Source organism: Molothrus aeneus, chromosome 2 (assembly GCF_037042795.1).
Source record: "Molothrus aeneus isolate 106 chromosome 2, BPBGC_Maene_1.0, whole genome shotgun sequence".
Classification (NCBI taxonomy): Eukaryota; Metazoa; Chordata; class Aves; order Passeriformes; family Icteridae; genus Molothrus; species Molothrus aeneus.
In genome coordinates, this window is record NC_089647.1 from 4295234 (window position 1) to 4316686 (window position 21453).

At 41.4% G+C, this 21453-nt stretch overlaps 1 protein-coding gene across 1 annotated transcript in view; it reads right to left on the reverse strand.

The window, feature by feature from the left end:
* GABRR3 (gamma-aminobutyric acid type A receptor subunit rho3) overlaps nt 1-20598 on the reverse strand; it is a 34744-nt gene extending 14146 nt beyond the window's left edge. Inside the window, exons 1-3 of the mRNA XM_066568152.1 lie at nt 20559-20598; nt 12807-12936; nt 6254-6366 (exon numbers count right to left, since the gene is read on the reverse strand). Coding sequence (XP_066424249.1) covers nt 6254-6366; nt 12807-12936; nt 20559-20565 — 250 coding nt within the window. The 5' untranslated portion in view covers nt 20566-20598. The remainder of the gene's footprint in view (nt 1-6253; nt 6367-12806; nt 12937-20558) is intronic.
* Between the last annotated feature and the right edge of the window lie 855 nt (nt 20599-21453).

A 21453-nucleotide genomic window follows, 5' to 3' on the forward strand; every position in this document is an offset into this window, starting at 1 on the left:
GTTAAATGTCTCCCATCAACATTCTTCAGGCAAACAAGGAGCTAAGCACAAATCACATCCCAGAATCAGACATCTGACTTTCTAAGCCATGTGTCATGTGTAGTGAGGCAAAGGCTTTTCTTAGTGACTGCTGCTCCAAGTGTGATGATAGCAGTTCTAGTATTTTTTGTCATTTCAAAAATTACAGACAATTTCTTTCCCAAACAAACATTATTCCAGTGTGAGCAAAATTTCCATCAACAATTCAGCTCCTCTGGGCAGATACAAAGGAACTGGTCACAGAACTAGAAATCAATGGCAGCTTATGGTTATGTTGGTTGCATGCACACAAACCAAAGTGCCACTTATCCATAAATACACACAGAGACACCTAAATCTTTGAAAGGATAGCCTGTACTGCACTGGGAACTACTATAAAAATATGCTGGTGGCGACAATGAATAGCATAAAAGAAATTAAAACCTATGGCCAGGAGAAATACAGTGAACAATTCTAAAGTGAATTGAATTAGAAGGGAACTGTTACAATTAAATTCGTTCCTGATTGGGTAGAAATGCAAGAAGTGTGAAACAGACTGCTTGAGAAGAGATCTCTCTTCTCTGAAGAAAGACAAAGACCTTACTCCTGATGCTTAGTGAGAAAACACTGTCCAGTCTAGCATTCAGCACAGAGAATTATAAAAGCACATCCCCTACCCCAGCCCTGATCCATCATTAACAGATCAGAGCAGCTGCCAATATTTCCTACCTATTCTGACTCTACTTTGGCAACAAATATAAGTAGATAATAAAGACAGTAAAGACCGCACAGATAAGAACACTGTGCTGTTCAATTTTCTCATCTGGAGCACTTCTATATCATTGTCACTAGCACACCCAACAAGATACCTGTTGGCCTCAGTCTGGTCTAGTCCTTCATGGTTTTTGGGAACATTTGTGTGTGTGATTAAAAATCAACTCCACTAGAAACAGGGATAATTAGCTATTGGGAACAGGCAGCTGGGAACTGTAATTTCTTCATCCCTTGGACTTGTTTTGTCACAAGAGGATGCTTTTATAAAAAAGCATAATTACAGTAAGATTTGAAAAGGTTCCTAAACCAGCCAAAATAGGAAAGTGCAATTCATCTACCTCTGTGTCTGCACCACAGCCTTCTCCCTGCTAGATTGAGAATTTCAATCTCTGGCTGACCATCAGACAACAGCATCAAATTCCCTTTTAAAAAAAGCAACCAGAGCAAAGCTGTGGTTTTAATTTCCCAGTTTGACAAAACTGGGGATGGCAGAGAGGATTTTGTTATTAAATTGAGCAGCTTCAGTTGCTTCTGGAGGGTCACTATAAATCATTATTTTAGAGGGATTAGTGATTTTCACAATGGAGGCTCCACAGATTTTCAGGATAATTACTCCTCAGCAGAAAAAAACAGCATTGTTTTCAGACAGGTTTAACTTCATGCAAGCCATTTCCAGTCTTTTATTTTAAAGGTTTAAGCATAGCAAAAGAATTCCTTGATGAGCACTGAATTTTATTAATAGATAGGACATCAGGCAAATTCTGTAATACCCTCTCTAGAAGGGATATTATGTAAAAAAGCTATTCTTTTAGCATTTTTAGGATCAATTTCCACAGTAGTAATGACTGCTTTAGTGAATGCTATAATATTTTATAATAGCCAGACCTTTGGGCACGCAACAGATTGCACCTGAAGATCTATGGGATAAATGCTGAATTTAGAAACAACTGTACCCAGTTGGCTTTGTAAAAGTATATGCTGGGAAAAAAAGGAAGGTCTAGAAAAATCTGCCAGTAGGAGATGGAGACATGGGGAGAATTAAGATCTGCGGGTGGACATTTTTCTAAAAAAGAGGAAGAAAGCTGGTTAGAAATGTAAACAAGCTCAAGGGAGGTGAAGCTTTGTGGATTTTTAAAATTTCTTCTTGCAATGACAGGAACAGGAGAATTACTGGCAACAGTATTTTCTTCTTGTTACTATTGTGTTTCTTTCTTATTTAAGTAAGAAACACAGGTGGTCTGGTATGAACAGTAACCAGCTCTTGGAATGGAAGATTTAGCAATGTGAAAGAAAAAAATCCAGAGGAAGTCTATTAGAGGTCTTGTAAATAGTCAATATATTTTCCCTCCCCTCCTGTCCTGGATAGCCAGCTATTCCTTCCAGTTAGAGATAATAAAAAGCCATTCCACTTCCACCCATGTGAGTCTTCACCACAGGGAGAAGACATCTCTCATCTTTCAGGGAGAGCTGTGGTGCAAAAAATAAAAGGTCTTGGGGCAAAGAGTTGTTAGATTTGCAGCACTTTTTGAAGATACACTGGGCCATATTTTCTTTCCTTCCCTCTCCCCTTTTACCTTCATATATAATATATTATATTATAATATATTATATATAATATATTATGTACATATATGTGTTATACATATAATATATTTTGAAGAGGGAGGAAGCATAAAGGGGGAGTGAGATAATGGGATTTCTGATCCTCTGAAAATTCAGAATGAAGATTATGTTTAATTGCAGATTGAGATGCAGATTTTCAGGAAAGACTGCTACCTCTTGACCAGCTAAATGCTGCTAAATTATTTTCATCATTTCTAACACTTGCTTATGTTATTATCTTCTATATTGGTTGAAAAATAAGAGATCATCAATTTTAAAACTTTAACTAACACACTTGTAATGTAGGAAACTACATGTCCTTAAGACACAAGGTAAAAGAAAAAACAATATATATATATATATAAAAACAATATATAGACATTTATACACACATGTATGTGTTACTTCCACCAGTACTTTGAAATAAGATAGTTCAGAAAATAAAAAAATATATATAAATAGATGTATAATAGGGAAAAAAGTAGACTTAAAGCATTTCTATGGATTTGCTGTCAGACCTCTCTCAACATGGAGTCTTGGCTGCTATGGCAGTTTGCATTGTGGCACTCAGATCTGAGCTGTTACAAGTCAGGATATGCTGAGAAGTCTCATTCATTGTCTGTGCTCACCCTTTCTTGCTGAGTTTAAAACTTGGGGATAATCATTCCAAGAGGTTCTGGCAGCATAATTTCATTTCTGACTTTTTCTCCACTCCCAGTTTAAGCTGCCTTCTCACTTCCAGACCATACAGGACCGTGACATTACACAGAAGGCAACAATCAAACAACCACAACAAAAAATTTAGGAAAGGAAAAAAACACCACCAGCTTCCATGAACAACTCAAGAGCCTGGCTTAGGCTCTTGAGTTGCAACAATGCAACAATGTCAAGTTTAGATTTTTAAAGTTCTGGCGTACTGAATTGTTGGTTTGCTTCACTTATCCTCACTGTATAATGAACTGCAAAGTAACATTTTTAAAGAGTAAGATCAGCTTGCCAGAAGTTGCTGGGTTTGCTTCATCTCAATGCTCTATGTTTCTCTGGCTTTTATCTATAATCTACTAATAAACTGACAATGTCAGGACTAAATTTAAAAATTTACAGTCAGAGAGTCAAATTCTGATTGTGCAGCTGCAATGGCACTACAATCAACAGAAGAATGCCAAAATACACTCATATAAATGGCAGCAGAGTTGTGTTCATTTGGTCAAAAAATGGATCTCTCACCTCCACAATTATTTCCAGTAACACTGCGGCCAGTAGCATCAGTGCCCAACAGTTCTATATTTATTTCCCCCACGTTTTTCTCTGTGCATGTTTGCTCAGTTTACAAATCAAATTCAGCATGTGCTCCCTCTGTTTTTTCTTTGTACAGCTTAACTGTAGGTACTAAAAATTCTGGGTCCTGTGGTCTGCTCATTTACATGGCATGTGTTGTGCAAAGTGAAATCAAACAAGGCAAACTTAGATTTGAGTTCCCTGAACTGAGGAATCTGCAGCAGCATGAATTTCCCTGCTACCTTTTCTCCTAAGCTGGTGCAAAGGGTGATTGACCTTCTCAGGCAAAGGGGCACGGTGGAGCCAGATTAACAAAACCTGTCATTCCAACTCCCTGACATACCAAGAAAATCACAATGGGGTATAGGAGAGGGGGAAAAACCCATCCCTCTTCTACAGGTAAAGAATAAATACTTTTTAAAATAAAAAAGGTAAAGAATAAATACTTATTTTTTATCCAGCCTTCCTGATCTGTTTTTTTTATTGTTGCAAACTGATGCATTGTGCTGAGCTGAATAAATCATGTGATGTGACATGTGACAGATACAAGCCCCTCATGAGTCACAGTACAGAGCTGCTTCATTAAATTTGATGGAAACAAACTCAACATTTCACCTGTGGTAACTGCACAAAGCCACAGTGCTGTAAGTCTCAGTGCAGTTCAGGGTTATGTTGTAACAGTTCTGGCAATGACTGTAGCAATGATATCTCTAATTTCTCCCTCTCCTCTAGGTAAGATTCCTCCTGCTGCACACTTAATCATCACTGCTGTTCAGAGAAACCCACACCCCATGTCTGCTGTCATAAAATAATCCTGGGGATGTTATTCAGAGTCAAGTTTCTGTAGAGAAATTTGTCCACTGATGAGGGCACAATTGTGTGTTAAATCTCTGCTACTGCCTTATGAAAGCCAAACCACTCCTTACTACTGCAACACACTGGAATCAATGGTAAAACAGGAACTCTGGAGTATAAATCTGGGACTGACACTCATTTCACTGGGACTTTTTTCACTCTGTGCTGTAAAAATGCCAGTGGATCTGTTTTAGTCTAAGAGAGATTCACATTCCACATCTTAAGGGAGTTCTGAAAATCTGGAAGTGTGTGAAGAAAAAAGGTGCTTCCCATGCCAGTGTGGCATGTGGGTGACAGAGGAGAAGCAGAGCTGAGGCACTCTCCTCCTAAAAGCTATTTCTGAAAGCCAGGAGTTCAGCTGAAATCACAGCCAGGGCAATGTGATGAGTGAGAGGCCTGTGCAGTGAGGTCAGTGGAAAATCTAGAGCTGGTTTCAAGAGGAACTGGATGGGCTCTGTGAAGAGTCATCTACAAAAAAAGGACAAGGAGAAAAATCCTGGGTGTGAAAAATCCTCACTGTCCATGGAAAAATTACAACTGCCAGATCACAGGCTATGTTCTCAAAGCTGCTTTTATGTACATCATCAATAGTGTTTTCTGGCATGATCCAGTGATAAAGGACATCCTAAACCTCTGTCTGCTTTCATGGAAGTGCTACCTTCTTTCTGAGGTGACACTCTCAAAAATTTACATTCCTTGCAAGGTAACAAGAAGATGTCAGATTAACAGATATTAGACAAGACAGGTATTAGGCAGGAGAAAATCTGAATTTCTGTTGCCAAGAGACAGACTGTATCTCAACTATTATTCAAAACCAGTCAAGGTTTTTGCTGTCTGACAAGACATCATTTCTATGGTAACAAGAAACCCTTTCCCGTTCTCCCAGTGCATCCAAAGATGCTTTCCTTACCCATTCTCTGTCTTGGCACAATCAGCAGGCCCCAGATCCCAGCAGCTGGTGTCAACAAAAGCAGCTCCCCAGACCTCAGCTTGCCTCCCAAATCTGTGTTTGTCTACACAATTGATTATTGGTCCTCATATATTTCCTTTTGGCCTCATAATGCAGAGCAGTTCAGTCTCATTTTCATGAGTCATGAAAAGGGAAGTGGTGATGCAAAGGCTCAGACAAAGCTTATTAGTGGGGCAGCTTTCTCATTTTCCCTTCCATGAAGGAGAGTCAAAATTGAATCCAAACTGTGAACATCCCATTGAATACTCCCTTGATCCAGATGCAATTTAGTTAAATGAACAAATAATCATCACAGTGCCCAACAAGACAGAAACAATATCATAATAACCTGAAGGCCTGTGGGTGGCTTTTGTTGTGTTTTTTTTTTTAATTTTGTACACAGCAAACAGATTTAGGAACTGATGGATCATTTCAATCTCTCAAAACAATTCTGATGACTAAGTAATTTGCTAATTGCTACTAGCTGTGCAGTCTACAGGGATACTTGAATCACTGTTCTCAAAGAACCTTATTGTAATAGTATTTTTTACTTAGTTCTGTAAAGCAGACAATTTGAGCAGTTTCTCCTATTGATACACTAAAGACAGAGAAGCCCCTTGTCTTTGACTACTTCTGTATTTCTTTATTTCCTGAAGTACAACAACTGAGCTGTGCTGTCATTAAGTCTGTCATTCCCTTTGAAATTACAAAGTTCAAGTAAACTTCCAGAGAGAGGATAAACTCTTATCCAGCCCGGTGCAGGCATGTGCTGCTTACCTCCAAATCCAGGTCTCAGAGCAAAGTCATGGTCCTCTATGTGAAGGAGCTGCTCAGTTTTGAGTGGTCGGACCTTTGTGCTGTCAAGTTTCCTCATTTTAATTTCTCGTTTGCTATGTTTAAATAAATAAAATAGAAAAAAAATGAGGAACTTTATTTATTTCTGCTGCCCTCACATTCATAGTGCTGGTCAAATGAAATGGGGACCTGGGAATACTGGGCGGCTGAATCTGGAATGTTAAGGGTAACAACTGTGCTAATAAAGCTGGAGAAAGATATATTGGGAAGGGTTGGGAAATGAGGTATGAGGGTGCCCAGGTCCATGAAGAACACCAATTATTTATAAGAAATCCCAGGAAGAACTACTAGATCCTCTGCTGTTCTCCTCAGAGATTGCAGCTATCATTATACAAGAGAATAGAGCTCTTTAAAGTTATTATTCACATAAACACTTGCAAATCAAACTTGGAACTAACACCACATATCCATGGTTTAACCACTTCATGCATTATCCATACTACAGAGACAATGATCCCTATTTTTATAAATGTGGCTTTTTTCCTAGGAGCTCAAATGAGTCCATAATTTTTTTAGAAGGACTGAGAAAGGATGATCCTGGATCTAGGGACTTGCAGGGGGACTGGCTTTAAGTGGAAATAAAGTAGGTTTAGATTGGATATCAGGAAGAAATTCTTTCCTGTGAGGGTGGTGAGGCACAGGATGCCCAGAGAAGCTGGATGTGGATGCCCATCCCTGAAAGTGTTCAGGGCCAGGTTGGATGGGGTTTTGAGAAACCTGGTTTAGTGGAAAGTGTCCCTGCCCATGGCAGGGGGGTTGGAATGAGATGATCTCATGATTTTATGTTCTAGTGTACACATTAGGAACACCTTTCTCACAGAAGTGTTCTCATGGGAATGCATTGCTTGGGCAGGTTTTGAGATTCCTTCCACTCAGGCTATTTTAGAATAGGTCAGACATTTATTTGCAGGAATGACTTGAATACAGCTGCTTTGCCACAGGCAAGGGACTCTCCCTAGACACAATTTCTTTCATGCCTTCTGTGATTCTCGGGGACTTTGCTGTGAGCAACTGTAATTATTACTTTTGACTGAACGATAGAAATGTGTTCTGAGGATTGGCCTTGTAGTCAAACACTGCTTAAGGCAAGGTATGGAATACCTTAGGATAAGGTCTATGCCTCTATTTACTTTTTTTGTCTTCTCTCTCACTTTTTTCTTAATAAAGAAGCCCAAGAAATTACTTCTACGTTACAGGAATGATGAGGTGGCTGCTGGGCTACTCAGAATTGTTGGGCTTGAACAAATTCATTTACCTCAGTATTCTTGAATGTCTCTGGCAGTGCTGTCTGAATCAAATTACCAGGGCAATCAGAAGGTCCATGAGGCATTTCAAATACAGACTTTAGTTTTCTGAGTATGAAATCATGTGGATGGTGAAATGCAAGCCCACGCTTCAGAGAATTAAAATCACAGATCAAGCCTGCATCAGGGTACAATGGGCAGCAGAATTGAACAGCTGCAATGTTCTACATGAGGAAATTCTGCTGCCTGGGATCCAGGAGAGGAGAAAATGATGAATTATGTTCAGAATGCCATGGCACAGCTAATACAGTTGGGAAGCATGAGGTCATTTGTCATCTGATGTGCCAAGGAAAATGCCTGTTTGATGCTCCAAGGATTTCACTGGAAGAAGCAGGCTGGAACTGATTCATCTATTACAACTCCTCACTAGAAGCAAATCTGTGACTGAGTAAGACTTTCCCTGGACAAGAGAGGCAAAACATAAGCTACCAGGGCAGGAATTTTCTACTTAATAAGCCACTGGGAAGAGATCATATGGGATTTTAAACCACAAAGCTATTTGGAAGGAACATGGCCTGCTAACTGCTCAAGGTAATGAGCTTAAGCATGCTGAACAGATTCTTACACTCCTGCAAAGTATTTGGAAGCCTATGGAAGTAGTTGTCATGCACTGCAGAGGTCATCAAAAAGGGATAACAGCCCCTGAACTGGGAAATCACTTTGCTGATAAAGCAGCAAGAGGGGTTGCAGAAAAGGCCATTCTTGCAGTGGTACCACAGATAGAAATAGATTTGTTGGAGTTTACCCCAAAATATGATCAGAGAGATCACAATTAAGTTTCTTGAGGCTGAGATCAAAGAAAGTGGGTGGGCTGTTACCCCAGCAGGACAGGCTCTATTTCCACCTCTGCTCCTTCAAGAAATAGCCCAGCAGGATCATGAGAGTACCCACTGGGGAACAGAAAATCCTTTAAAGCATCTGAAGAAAGTAGTAATAGGTAGAAGAATGATTGATATTGTACAATCTATACCAAGCAATTATGAAACCTGTTGTAAAAACAACCCTGACACAAACAAAAGAGTTGTGTTAGGGGTAACGAAGACAGGATCTCCGGGGAAATTACTGGCAAATAAATTTTGCTGAGATGCCACACAAGGAGGGATGGAAATCTACACTGGGACTGCCACCCTTCAGTGGGTGGCCTGAAGCTTACCCCTGTCACACCAACACAGCAAGGGAAGTAGTGAAATCTTTGCTCAATCATGTAATTCTAAAGTCTGGGGTTCCTTTGGGAATGTCATCAGATAAAAGACCACATTTTGTTGTGACAGTAGTTAGCAGGACTTGTGGTAACCGCATATTTTCTGAACAGAGAGAGACATGGTTCTCGCAGGATTTTCCTGGGAAGCTGAGGGAAACTTAGAGAGAAGGATTCAAACATCTCTCTTTATCTCTCTTTCTGTAACCATTGTTTATAGATATGGTTCTCCAGAATGTGCTATTCATAGTTCACCAATAGGGTGAGAGAAGATTCCTAAAGGCCAATCAGGTCTTAAGTCCACCATTGTTTCTATAAGAACTGTACATTTCTAATAATAAGATGTCTTTTCATGCTTTGTGAATCAATCCCCTACATGGACAGCCTGTCCCAGAACTTGACAGCCCTTTTGCGGAAGAAATTTTTGTGAAAACATTAGCAGATGGTTTTGTGAAACCATTAGAAGAGGGATGCACCTAAGGACAGGAAATCTCTCTTTACCTAGCTGCAGTCGTAGTAACAAAGAGAACCCTGGTATTGGTGTAGATCTGGGCAATGATAAAAAGTTACTGGTCTCAGTGAGGCAAATGCTCAAGAAACTACTGCTTCCACTCATAGCTGTTCTTCCCATAGCTATGTATTTCATATGTATTGTATGTATTGTATTTCAGACAAGGGCTTATATTATATCAATTAAATGGCAATCTACAATAACATTCCAAAGGAGGTCATAAAAAGCACTTGAACTGTTCCAGATCACATAGGGAATTCACTTCTATATTAAATAATTGGGAGCACTAATTTTTTGGCTGAATACTATTGCATGGACCTTGGCATTTGCCAGAGATCTCAAAGAGCAGTTAGTCACTGCCTACAAAACCAAAGCATCTAATTCAGAATTAATTAACAATGGACAAAGACGTGTCAGGCTTTTAAAGACAAATTTAGCTGCTCCTACCTAGCCTTGAAAACCATTAGCAAATGAAAGGCTAAAGGTCTGCTCAAGGGTACTTAGATCATTTTTGGTTAAAGCATTTAATCACTTAATGTCATCAGTGTAGCTCCATAAACCAATGGCATGAGTGGTTTGTGTCCCATCTGGCTGTCTTGAACTTATCAGGCTATCCAAAGTTTATGGTGGTTCAAGGAGGAATAGGACAAGCTCATGGGAAAGAAATCCACTGAAGATCACTAAATCTACAGAAATTACATCCAACACAGGATGTACTGGAGGAAATTTGGTGGCTTGGTACAGCTGTGAATATTAGGGGGAAATATCTTATTTGCCCTGTCCTTATTCATCCAAGGTTGTGTTTGTAAGCCCTTGTTATAAACTCAGTGTAGGACAGGGATCCCTGGAAAGATCCTGCTTGGCTGTTCTGTTTCAGAGCTCTGCTAATGATATGGTAAAAGTTCTCGTAGGAAACTAGAGGGAGGTTTTTTCCCCTACCATCCTTTCGTATTCAGAATTAAACCAGGTAAGTTTATGAGAAGAATACTATTAAGGTGCATTTGGGAAAGAATACGCTGGATGTCACGGCCATAAGTTTCTTTCCAATGTTGTGTCCCCGAGATACTCTGGCTAATACTAAATCAAAGGTATTCAAAAGGTAGAAGTTAGAGAAATCTTATTCCAAGGGGAGTCTGTGGGGTAATCCAGCAGTGTGACCTCTTAAATGTTTAAATACATTCATCAAGCCTCGAAGCCCAGATAAATGAAATACTCAAAATTGCACAGTTCTCTCTCATGTACATGAAAATGCATTTCTAATTGTTCAGTAACATCAGCAATATGTACTAAGAAAAACCCTAATATTTTGACAATCAAATGTTTTGTTCTTTGCTGTAGGAAATGGACTATGAGAATAATCGCTTTCTCATGTACTTTTGGTTAATGCTTTAAAATCTTCTTTACAGGAGAACGCAGACAAACAGCTTTGGAGAGAGAATTGGGTTACTCTATTAAAACAGTGGAACTTGTAGGTTAAGTAACATTTTCACATGGGATTCTTTTTAAAAGGCCACCCTTTTAACCAAGGCCATCTGTCAGCTGTGTCCCTAATAACTCTAGTGCTGGCTTGAAAGATTGTTCCCCAGAAAGAAAAAGATGCTGGTGGAAAGTCAGACCCTGCTGCAATGTACTGGAGGATAATGCAGCCTTTAGAACAAAAGCAGAGAATGAAACAAAGAGAAATTAAACAGGCTTGGATCCTTTGCAGAGAAAAGCTGATTTGCTGCTGTTAAGCTTTGGGATCCTCTGTGGCTCAGATTTTCCAGTCTTCTTCCCAGCTGAAAATCACCAGGACCTTGGAAACGAGGATGTGGGATGCCAAAGCTTGCCTTGTACACAGAGAACTGCCACACCAGGCAGCAGCAGATGGATTCCTCCTTGTTCCTCTTCTTCCTTTCTGGTAACACACTTGTGCCTGCCTCCCAGGACTGTCACGTGGATTCATTTGCATGTGCCAGTAAAGATCTGTGACGATGCAGAGGACACTGTGCTAGCACTGGTGGTGCAAGAGGATTGTCATCAGGATGCCACAAAATTTCCTGTCACCTACCACCAGGTTCCCTCCTGCTTTGTGATTCTTTATGTCAATGATGGAGCAACTGCTCTCAGCTAAGGCAGAACAGGATAAAACAAGAGCAAACAACAGCAGCATATGCTCCCCTCTTACCACAGACAAAAGTGTAGCAGCTGAGCTTAAAACAGACCTCCCTTGGCACTGCCACTAACAAGGTACTTTATTCTGTTTCCATTTGATTCTTAACTGCTTCCTGAGACTGGCAAAGCACCAGATGAAATCTTATGTTGATACTGGGGCTAGTTCTGCTTATTTTCCTTTGTTATTACAAATAATTGTCCACCCCTCAGGCTGTTTGAACCAGCCTGCTGAATAGCCATTCTTTTAATGAGCTTTTGGCTTGCACCAAACTTGGACCCGTAACTTTGAACAGAAACCCCGAAGTCCTGAGTGACACAACACCTCTGGGCACCTCTGTTGTGTCATCTCTTACCTTGCATTGCTAAACAGGATTTTATCAAGACTTGGAGGGTTCCAAGTAGATGATTGCATGAGAAGTGATACAGGAGGTTAACAGCTGTACACCTCCTGCAAAGCATGCAACTTGAGGGGGAAAAAAGCAGCTTAAACACATCAGAGGAGTCCAGTTATGTTACTTTTCTTCAAAATGTGATATTATACAAATAAACTATGAGCTCCCAAGAAAGAGGAATTTTTCTTGGATTATCACTGGCAGCCATTGGTCTATTCACACAGTATTAGATTAATCTAGAAACAGGTTGAGAGACCTCACATGGCAGATGTGAGCTGCCTTCCTGGGGAAAAGCACTGACACTTTGCCCAGAAATATACAGGTAAAAACCTCTCAATCATTACTGATTTTCAACCAGCTACTCAATTGAAAGGCCAAGACCAATTTTCAATGTCTAAAAGCGTTAAATATATTCCAGAAAGGGAACATACTCTGCCATCACTACAAATAAAGTGCAATTCACCTAATTTAGTGCCATAAAAAAGTCTTCTGTAGCTTTATAGTGTAGCTACTCTGCTGTTTGGTAATGGAAGTCACCTTGTAACACTGGCAGAGGACTTTGGAAGGCATTTCTGCTTCTTTTGATGGGAGTTAGAGGGCAAGAATACTTGGAACATCACAGCAATAATCTGGTAGCCTTGTATCACACCAGGTAAAAGAGATGTGTGTGGGTGTGGGTGGGTACATAACTGCATATTTATGAGACATTCATAAAATCACAATGTGAAAGGTCTGGTTATGAAAAATTAATTAATACTTCACCATTTCTGTTTTGGGAACATCCTATCAATACTATGCAAACTATAAACCCAGCAACTGGAAAAAACAGGGCAGTGAACCCATGGGGTATGCTGAAAGGTGGCTGACAGCATGAAGTCTACCAGTTGAACAGAGACAGATAAAGTCTATTTCTTACCTGTTATGTTTTCTTGAGATTGACATGTGTTGCCGACGATGAAGACGGTGATGCTGACTGTGAGAACTGTGTAGCACTGCTGTTGGCCATAGGCAGGTGAGGAACAGAAGTTTCATGACCAGGACCATCTCTTCCAAAAGAGAAATGCACCTGATCACCCAATCCACCTTGCTGACTTCTTACTTGTTAGTGTTTTTACCCTTTAGAAACAGCATAGCAGACAAAAGATGCACCTGAACAAGGCATCCCTGAAGAGAGAAGACCGGGGCATCCCAGTTCTGATGTCCTTGCCGAGTTCCCCCCGTATTTTGGCAAATCATAAACATTCCCTCAGCTCTACATCCCTGCAGCATCTGCTGTGCAACCAGAAGCACCTTGTTTTCAGCACTGTGGTAGGTAGGGCAGTTTGCCTGGCCAGGCTGCTTTGCTCTGATCCATGGCTGCCTCTCTTTCAGCAAAGGCGCGGGTTTAAATTCTCCATCACCCGCTCAGTAACCTCCTCGACATAGCCTGTGCCGGCAAAGTGATGTCAAACATTTAATCCCCCTTAAATCCCACACAAAACCATACAAAAATCTGCTTTAATGACAAAGGTCTCTAAATTAATCTTGCTTTCTATAGATGTGTGTATCTGCTCAAAATCATCTTCTGCACAGATCAAGCCCTTTTGTTAACTGGCTACATTGCTCTGTCTTCCCAGCCATTAACATCAATTCTGGCTCTGTCAGCTGCCAGCATTTTGTCAGTACACACACACTTCTGAACAGAACAATATCACAGTACAAGCCCAAACTAAAAATGAACTCCTGTTTTTGATACTCCCCAATACCAGAAATGCAATTTCCCCCCTCTCTTTTTTCTTCTTCTTTTTACTCAGCTCTGCAGCTATTTAATTCACCCTAAATTTACAAGGTATGTGCATGTCTAAGATCCAGTATCCTTCCACCAACCCTAATTTTATCTTTATTTCACTTAGCCTGCCCTACCTGCTCAACAGAAGCTTGAATTGCAAAACATTTCATTAACAAAATGTTGCTTAAGCAATAACTTGTACGTGGCAGCTAGAAATGACGGTAAGATTTCTTATGGGCTTAAAACTGGACATTATTGGGGACACATCTTAGCTGACATGGTCAAATTTATCCTCTTCAAGCCATCACTAAGTTCAGCTTTTATTAAAAGTGACAGCATGCATTTCTTTTTCTTTATCTAAAAATCAGAGATTTGAAACTGAAAGATCAGGAAATGGAATATCCCACCCCTATCTAGCAGTTGGAGGAGTAATTTGGGTCTCCTAGCAGGAGGCTTCTTCCTAAGTAAAACAAACCCAGGAATAAAACCAAGCCCAACACCGTGTCTGCAGAGACTGTGAGCACCCACACACCCTGGGACAATAATTCTGTCATGTGGGCATCTGCCTCCTCTGAAGCTCCCAGAGATTTCCAGCTAACTTCACCTGGGCCAAGAAATAATTCTCAGGTACGGGTGATTTCCAGGTGGAGGTTACCAATGGACAGCTAATTCCCACTGTTAGACTGAACTGGGTCTAAGATCAAAGGCTCCCAACCCTACTATCCACGTCCTTCAACTGTTTTATAGTTTAATCCTTTCCTGTTCAGCAAATGTGGGGAGAACCATTTGCAGCCTGGCCCAGGGACAGTCAGAGAATGCTTCTGGTGTTATTCCCAATGTGGAGTTTCCAGACATGGTAAACATGAGCTGCAGTTAATAAAACCTGTAACAGGTTCCATTAATTTGCACTATCATTTGGGTGGGAAAAGGAAAATAAGACAATAACTCTAATGAGAATTTATTCCAGGTGGAGATAAAAATACAAGTTTCTGAGCCAGTCTGGTCAAGTTCCCTAGTGTCACCCAGCCTACATATATCCAAGTATTAGCCCACTGATTAAATTACATGTAAGAAAAAATCCAAGAGCCTTTGGATCCTCTTCTTTCCCCACCCAAGCACAGGCCCAAGATTAGCAGCAAGTGATATAAAAAACAAACGACACTGCAGGCTGTGTGATAAATATGTTACCACATTTCTGCATGTCTAGCTACCTGCACATCCATCAGAGTGAACTCATTTCCAGCCACTTTCCTCAGCTATAAAAGAATACAACATTTATATCCTGTCTTCCCTGCTAATTCTAGTTCCCATTGTTTCCAGATACTGTGGAGAAAGCCGGTTTTTGGATGTTAATATAATCCTTAGCTGAATCCACTGGCTGTTATCCCCACTAAGCAGGAGACACTTAGGAATGGGGAGAGAGAGGATGTTCTGGGTGCTAAGGTTTATCCACCATGAGCTCTGTAGGGTACCTGTGGTTACATCATGTCATGCTAATGTAGAAACATGATAATTTTGTGTGCTGGCCTCAAGGAACTCAAAGGAGTCTATTAGAAATAAATAAGTAAAAATTGCTTCGTGGATTTACTTTCCAGCTGGAAAAGGGAACGCTTAGAAGTGCTGCTGCTCCAGAGATGTGGCTTTGCAGAATGACTGACGTGTCCCTGGCCAAGCTGCACATGGATGTCCCTCCCCCCAGGAGAAGGGACTCTTTAACAGAGACACAGGAAATTAGAGCTCTTTTCATCGAGCTATCAGCACCCTGCTGCTTTATTACTCCTGGCTGGAGCAGCAACTTTACCACTAAGCTGTGCTGCTGAAAAGACTGCTCCATGGGGAATTTCCAAAACATGCTGAATGCTCCTTTGACTATCCCTGCTAAAATCAGCTTTAATTCAACAAGCTAACTAAACAAATAAAGGAGAAAGGGCTGCATGCATTGACATATTCCACCGCCTTCACCCATCTAATGTCATAAATATACCTTGGGAGGCCTTGCCTGAGCACACTGAAAATCCAAGCACTACCCCTCTGTCCTATGGCACATTTCCAGGAACAGTCCAGCCCACACACATGGAGGGGTGCCTCTCCTGCAGAGGGGAATCAAAAACATTTCCACTGATGGGCATTAAGTATCAGTGAGGGCAAACCCACAGCAACAGGGTTTCTTAATGCTGGACCTGATTTCATTTCCTCTGGGGAAGGGAGCATTACACAGAGCAGATTATACCACCACTACAAATTACCATTAAGAAAACAGGTTAATCTCCTAAGCATTTGTCAGTAATAAATTCCAAAAAGATCTCTCTTTGGAGAAGAATAAAAACAAAATAACACATTTTGCTTGTATTGGGCAAGTTGCTGATCAGTTCATGTTTTAGACACAGAGCACTGTCTCTTTGCTATCAGCAAAATTATTTCTTTAAAATGATCTGTAGCCCATTTAAAGTTTGCCGTGCTTATCTTCCTGGGACTAAACCTGGCATATGGTAGCATTGCATCAGCTCATTGAACAGTTTGCAAACAAGCAAGCAAGGAAAAGAAGCAAAGGTGAACACACCACCTGGTTTCAGAAAATGAGATGCCTTCTTCTAGTCAGCAAAATAAAACATTCCTTCTGGTAACTGCAATCTGGAGCTACAGACCCCTCTCCACCACAGATCACAGAGCAAAGCAGATTGACAACAGCTACTGTAAAAACAAGAACAGAAGAGTACCAGGGATGAAGAAATGCTTCAGAGGCTCGAATTTTGAAGAAAATCTGATCTCACCTAAAGGCCATTTTAAACATATGGAGATGAAAGACCACAGCACACTAGCACTTTTCAATCTATTAAAAATAAATTAGCTGCAGTGAGGAGGGATGCAATGTGGAACGGGAAGTGTAGGTTTACATGGCAAGTATTTTTTCCCAATCAGAGAATGAAATACAAGGAAGAAATCATTAATAAGTCTCCTAAGAGGCACTCACTTCTTACAAACAACCACCAAATCACAGAAAGCAGATTAACCACAATCATGACTCTGAGAGTGTGAATGCAATGCAGCAGCACAGGAACAGGCAGCATTTTGCTTTTCTATGGTAACAGACTCAGTGCAGAGCACTCACCATTTATATCATGGTGACTTACAAAATTAATATTAGAATTAAGGACAGTTTGTCCTGCTTATATTAACACAAATGACAAACCATGTTTCAGGAATTAAGTTATCCATTCACATTTCCCAACAGGATGAAGTGGGAGGAAAGCAGAGACTGGGAATTATGATTCCAGTTTGCAGATCTCAGAACAGAGCAAGTGCCTTTTCTTCTCATTACAGAACAACCAGCTGTTATTTTTCACTAAGGTAAAGGGCAGCTCATTAAAAAGTAAAGGTCATCTAAACAATTTCCTGAACACAGCTGTTCTGTGATATGGGTGTCCAAGAATCCAGTCACAAACAGGGCAAGGGACCTGTACAAACTCTGCAGCTTTTGAGAGCAGAGCTGGACAGTTTCCACTAAAATGGCCAAAGACTGGAGACCAAATTCCATTCCTGAGCCTTGTCCAGTTTCTTACTGTCTCTGTCCACTGCCTATTCATCCAAAGGATGTTTTAAAACTGTAGTGTGGGATCCTCACAAGACCACAATCCATCAAAGGCAGGTATATATTTTCCCAAATAAAACGGCCTCTAAATACCAGGCTTGAACAGGTGACTCTGTTTGGCACAAGGGTCCTTTCTGCTTTTCCTTCAATTTACAAAACTCAGGCTTCTGTTTGCTCTGGAGCTGTGTTGGCTACACACTATTTTGTACAATCAGACATTTGGTTTGAAAGAGTGACAAGAAAAACAAAGAAAAACCACACATTTCCCCTAACTCTTTGCATTCCCCATTTCCAGAGTCTCTAAATCAGGGATTCTTTCCCTTTCATCATTCTGCCCTGGACAGAACAATCACTGAATTAATTTCATCCCTAAATCCCTTTACTTAGCTTCTACAGCAACAACCTTGAAAGTAGAACAATCAGTTTTGCTGCCTCTGATTAAGGAACATCTGCATATTGAGGGTGATCTCTGACAAAACAAGCAGCCACATTTTTCCCAGATTTACATTTGCCACAGCCTCAGTGGCAGAAATCTTTGCCTTTTTGCCACCTCATGCTGACCACAGGCATGGAATACAGCTACCCTACTCCTGCATGTATGCCCATATTTTTCCAGGAGCAGTTTTTAGAGTTTGTTTCTTTATTTCTGTAGGATTGTTTTTTTTTTAATCTTTTAGCCTCTTTCCCAAGTCAGAGAGGATCAAGGGGCTGACCTTTAAGCCTGAGCAATTCTCAGAAAGCAAGTGTTTGCAGCAGCACAGTGTATCCCCAAGAAGAAGGCTACTTTGCCATATGTATGGCCTCAACACTGTGCTTCAATCCCAAAAGCAATATACACTGCATGGAATTATTTTTTTTCCCCTGATTTCCTTGGCAGTCTGGTCAACAGCACAGTCTCTCATCAGTGCTTACCAGTTGGATCCTAACTGCTACCTGAAGTTTTTGGCTCATTTCCCCCCCCCAGACCGAAACAAAACAATTCAGCAAGTGTGTTTACTCTTTTCTTGCTGCCAAGCTGATGTGTATTAAGTGTTTCCTCCAGCATTCCCTGTTTGCTGTCCAGGAATCAGCAACATATCTTTGATGGGAACTAATTTATGAAATGTACTGCATCTCTGCAGAGCTCCTTTTCTGTCACCAATGAATACGAGGAGAAAAAAATTGTTGAGTAGTGGGGAAAAAAATGTGCCTTTCAGCTTTGGCACTGCAAACATTTTTCACCTTACAGTGAAAATAGAGACAGATTTATTGATTAAAGTCTGATCTCTACAGGTCGCAGAACAGCTTCAAAAGCCATCAGGCACAACTCTCAGTGGCTGTTTTCCAGGCTTTTCTTTCCCATTGATATCTTCCAGAGAAACATATGTTAACATCCCAGAGCAGGTGCTCATTTCAAAGTGGGAAGCCAATTTTTACTGTGTGAATTGTAGTCCTAAGTAAATACATATTTAAGTTTACATATATTTGAGACTTAAGAGGAGGTAGGTGCATTTGGGTTTTCTAAGGCTTTACAACTTCTGTTTTCCTAGTGGCTGACAAAATAGTGCAGTTTTAAATCAATTACCATCTGAACAATTCACGTTAAAATCTTGAAGGAGAGAGAAGCTAAGCAATGGAACAGCAGCAGAGAAGGCTGGTTGGAAATCTGCTCATAGAATCACTGAATGGTTTGGGTTGAAAGTGACCTTAAAGACAATTTCATTCCAACCCCCTGCCATGGGCAGGGACTCCTCCCACTAGAACAGGTTTTCAGAACTCCACCCAACCTGGCCTTAAGCACTTCCAGGGATGGGGTATCAGCCCAGCTTCTCTGAGCGACCTCTTCCAGCGTGGTCCCCATGCTCACAGGAAGAATTTCTTCCTGAAGCTCCAGCACTTGTTGGCCAAATTCTTGTGCTCCTGTTCATCATTTCCTTGTTCAGATAATGCCCTACAAATGTCTGGGCTGGGAGATACAATATAGGTATGCTGGCTATGCCATGTTCCATCCTTAAAAGATACCTAAAGTACAGCTGAGATCCCCAACAACATGGAGGACCTGCACTGCAAGATCACTCTGCTGTGATGCCTTCAGTGCAGAAATCCTGGTCTGGTAGTTGCCTTCAGATGCAGGAAAAGCTGAGGACAATTCTGGAATGTGTCAACATGGATTTCTCTAAGACAAAAGAAGTCACAGAGAGAAATCCAAAGTGGCAGGTCTTCCAGCTCTGCCTCCTCACCCTTGGGGGCCCACAAAGGACTCAAGACAAACTCCCCTTTTGCCCCCTTTTATTTTTGTGGGTAAGAAGCTCCAGAGCTGCTCACTGGTTCACAAACCCATTTGTTGTCCAAAAAAATCTAATTCACTACCAGATGTGCAACGCACCAATGATTATACACTGAGAGACACATTGGTGTTCACCTCGGGGCTATACAAGCCTGGCTGCTCCCAGGTATTCCACAAATATATATTCCAGAGTCAGTGATCACGGTCTGTCCCTGCCAGGATTACCTTTCACCCCGCTGGAACTGATTCCAGCACAATTGCTGAGTTGGCTTTATTGGTTTCTTCCTTATCTTGTGGGTTCTGCCAAGTGTCCATGTGGCCCGTAAATTCTGCATTATCAGAATAATATCCGCTATCAGTGGCACATCCTTCTTCCCGAGCTTTGTTAACCTCCCCCTACATCTCAGAGCATTAAAACCAGCCGAGCCCTAAACCTAAACAAAGCAATTCTACCAACAATTCACTTGTCCTTCTAACACCTGCGCATCGCTCGGCGCCTGTTGGCTGCTGTTTCACGGTCATTTCTTATTGAGTAGGCTTGAAAGCATGCAAAGATCGAACATTAACGAGCATCCCTTCGTAAAAAAAAAATTTACGTGTTCCACGTTTTGCAACACTTTTCCACTAAAAAGCGGCTAAAGTGCGGGCGTCTCCACACGGCCGCCGCCAGCAGCGCCCTCAGGCAGCCGACATGGCGGCCGTTCCCCGCCAGCGGCCGCGAGATGGCAGCGCCCGCCGCCCCAGCCCCAGCCCCGCCGGCAGCCGCGGCCCGGGGCGCCCTCCGGAGGGGACGATGAGGGCGGAGGGGAGGTGCTGTCCCGCCCGCGGCTCCGGGGGGGACGGTGGTGAGGGGCGAGAAGGGCTGGGGAAGGGGAGGAGGAGAGAAAATGGCCGCCGCTGGTGGCAGCGCAGGGAGAGGCCGGTGGAGGGGAGAGCGGCCCCGCACGCACCTGAGGGAGGACGGTGTGGGGAAAGGCCAGCGAGCAGCGAGTATGAGATGATAAAAAGCGAAGGGAGAAAAAGAAAAAGTGATTGTGAGGCTGACCAAACATCCACGATGATCCTGGAAGTTCCCACTTCACGAGTCCGTGTCCGGCAGCCTGCTGTTCTTCACAGCGGCTTCGCTGATGTTCCTTACAGAGACTGACTTGCAGCCCCTCAGCACAAGAATAAAACAGGCTCTGCTGGCTCTGATCTTAATTCCTTCGGTAATCCTCACTGTGTTTTATGGTGTGAGGGACCACTGGAAATCATTTAAAATTGAAATAAAGATAGCAGCTTCGTAAAGTGTGACAAGAAGGTAGGGAACCCATTGGAGTTTAGTTGGATTTATTGGAAATGAGACCATTAGAAAAAGGTAAAGGCATTCATTAGTAAGAAATGAGCGCACACACATGCACACACTCCCCAAATACTTCAGTATTGGGAATAGCCTATTTATGTACATTAAGAATGTTTCAGTTTGTGAAAAACGCCAATCACTTGTTTTTAAAATTTTTAAAAGTTTAATAGTAATAAAATGGTTATAAAAATAGCAATATAATTAGAGTAATAAACATTTGGACAATTTGGATTAGGACAATATGAGACAATAAAAATAAAGAGTTATGGACAGTCTGGGTACCTTTTTCTGGGCAAAATAAGCCTGAAAAAAGACACATGTTAACAGAGGATTAACCCTTAAAAACAATAACCTGTTGCATATTCATACACCTCATACATGATGCATAAATTCCATTCAAATACAGGATTCTGTGTGGTCAGTGTCAATTTCTTCCTCTTAATCCAAACGGCGTCTTCAGGGAAGAGCGAGGCAGGAAGAAGTCAGTTTCTTCTGACAATGGAGCAATAAATTCTCTTTCTCTGAAAGATTTAGGTGTCCTGTGGCTCCTATCTGGTTCCATTCCTTTCTTTAAAAAAATATCCCACATACATAGTTT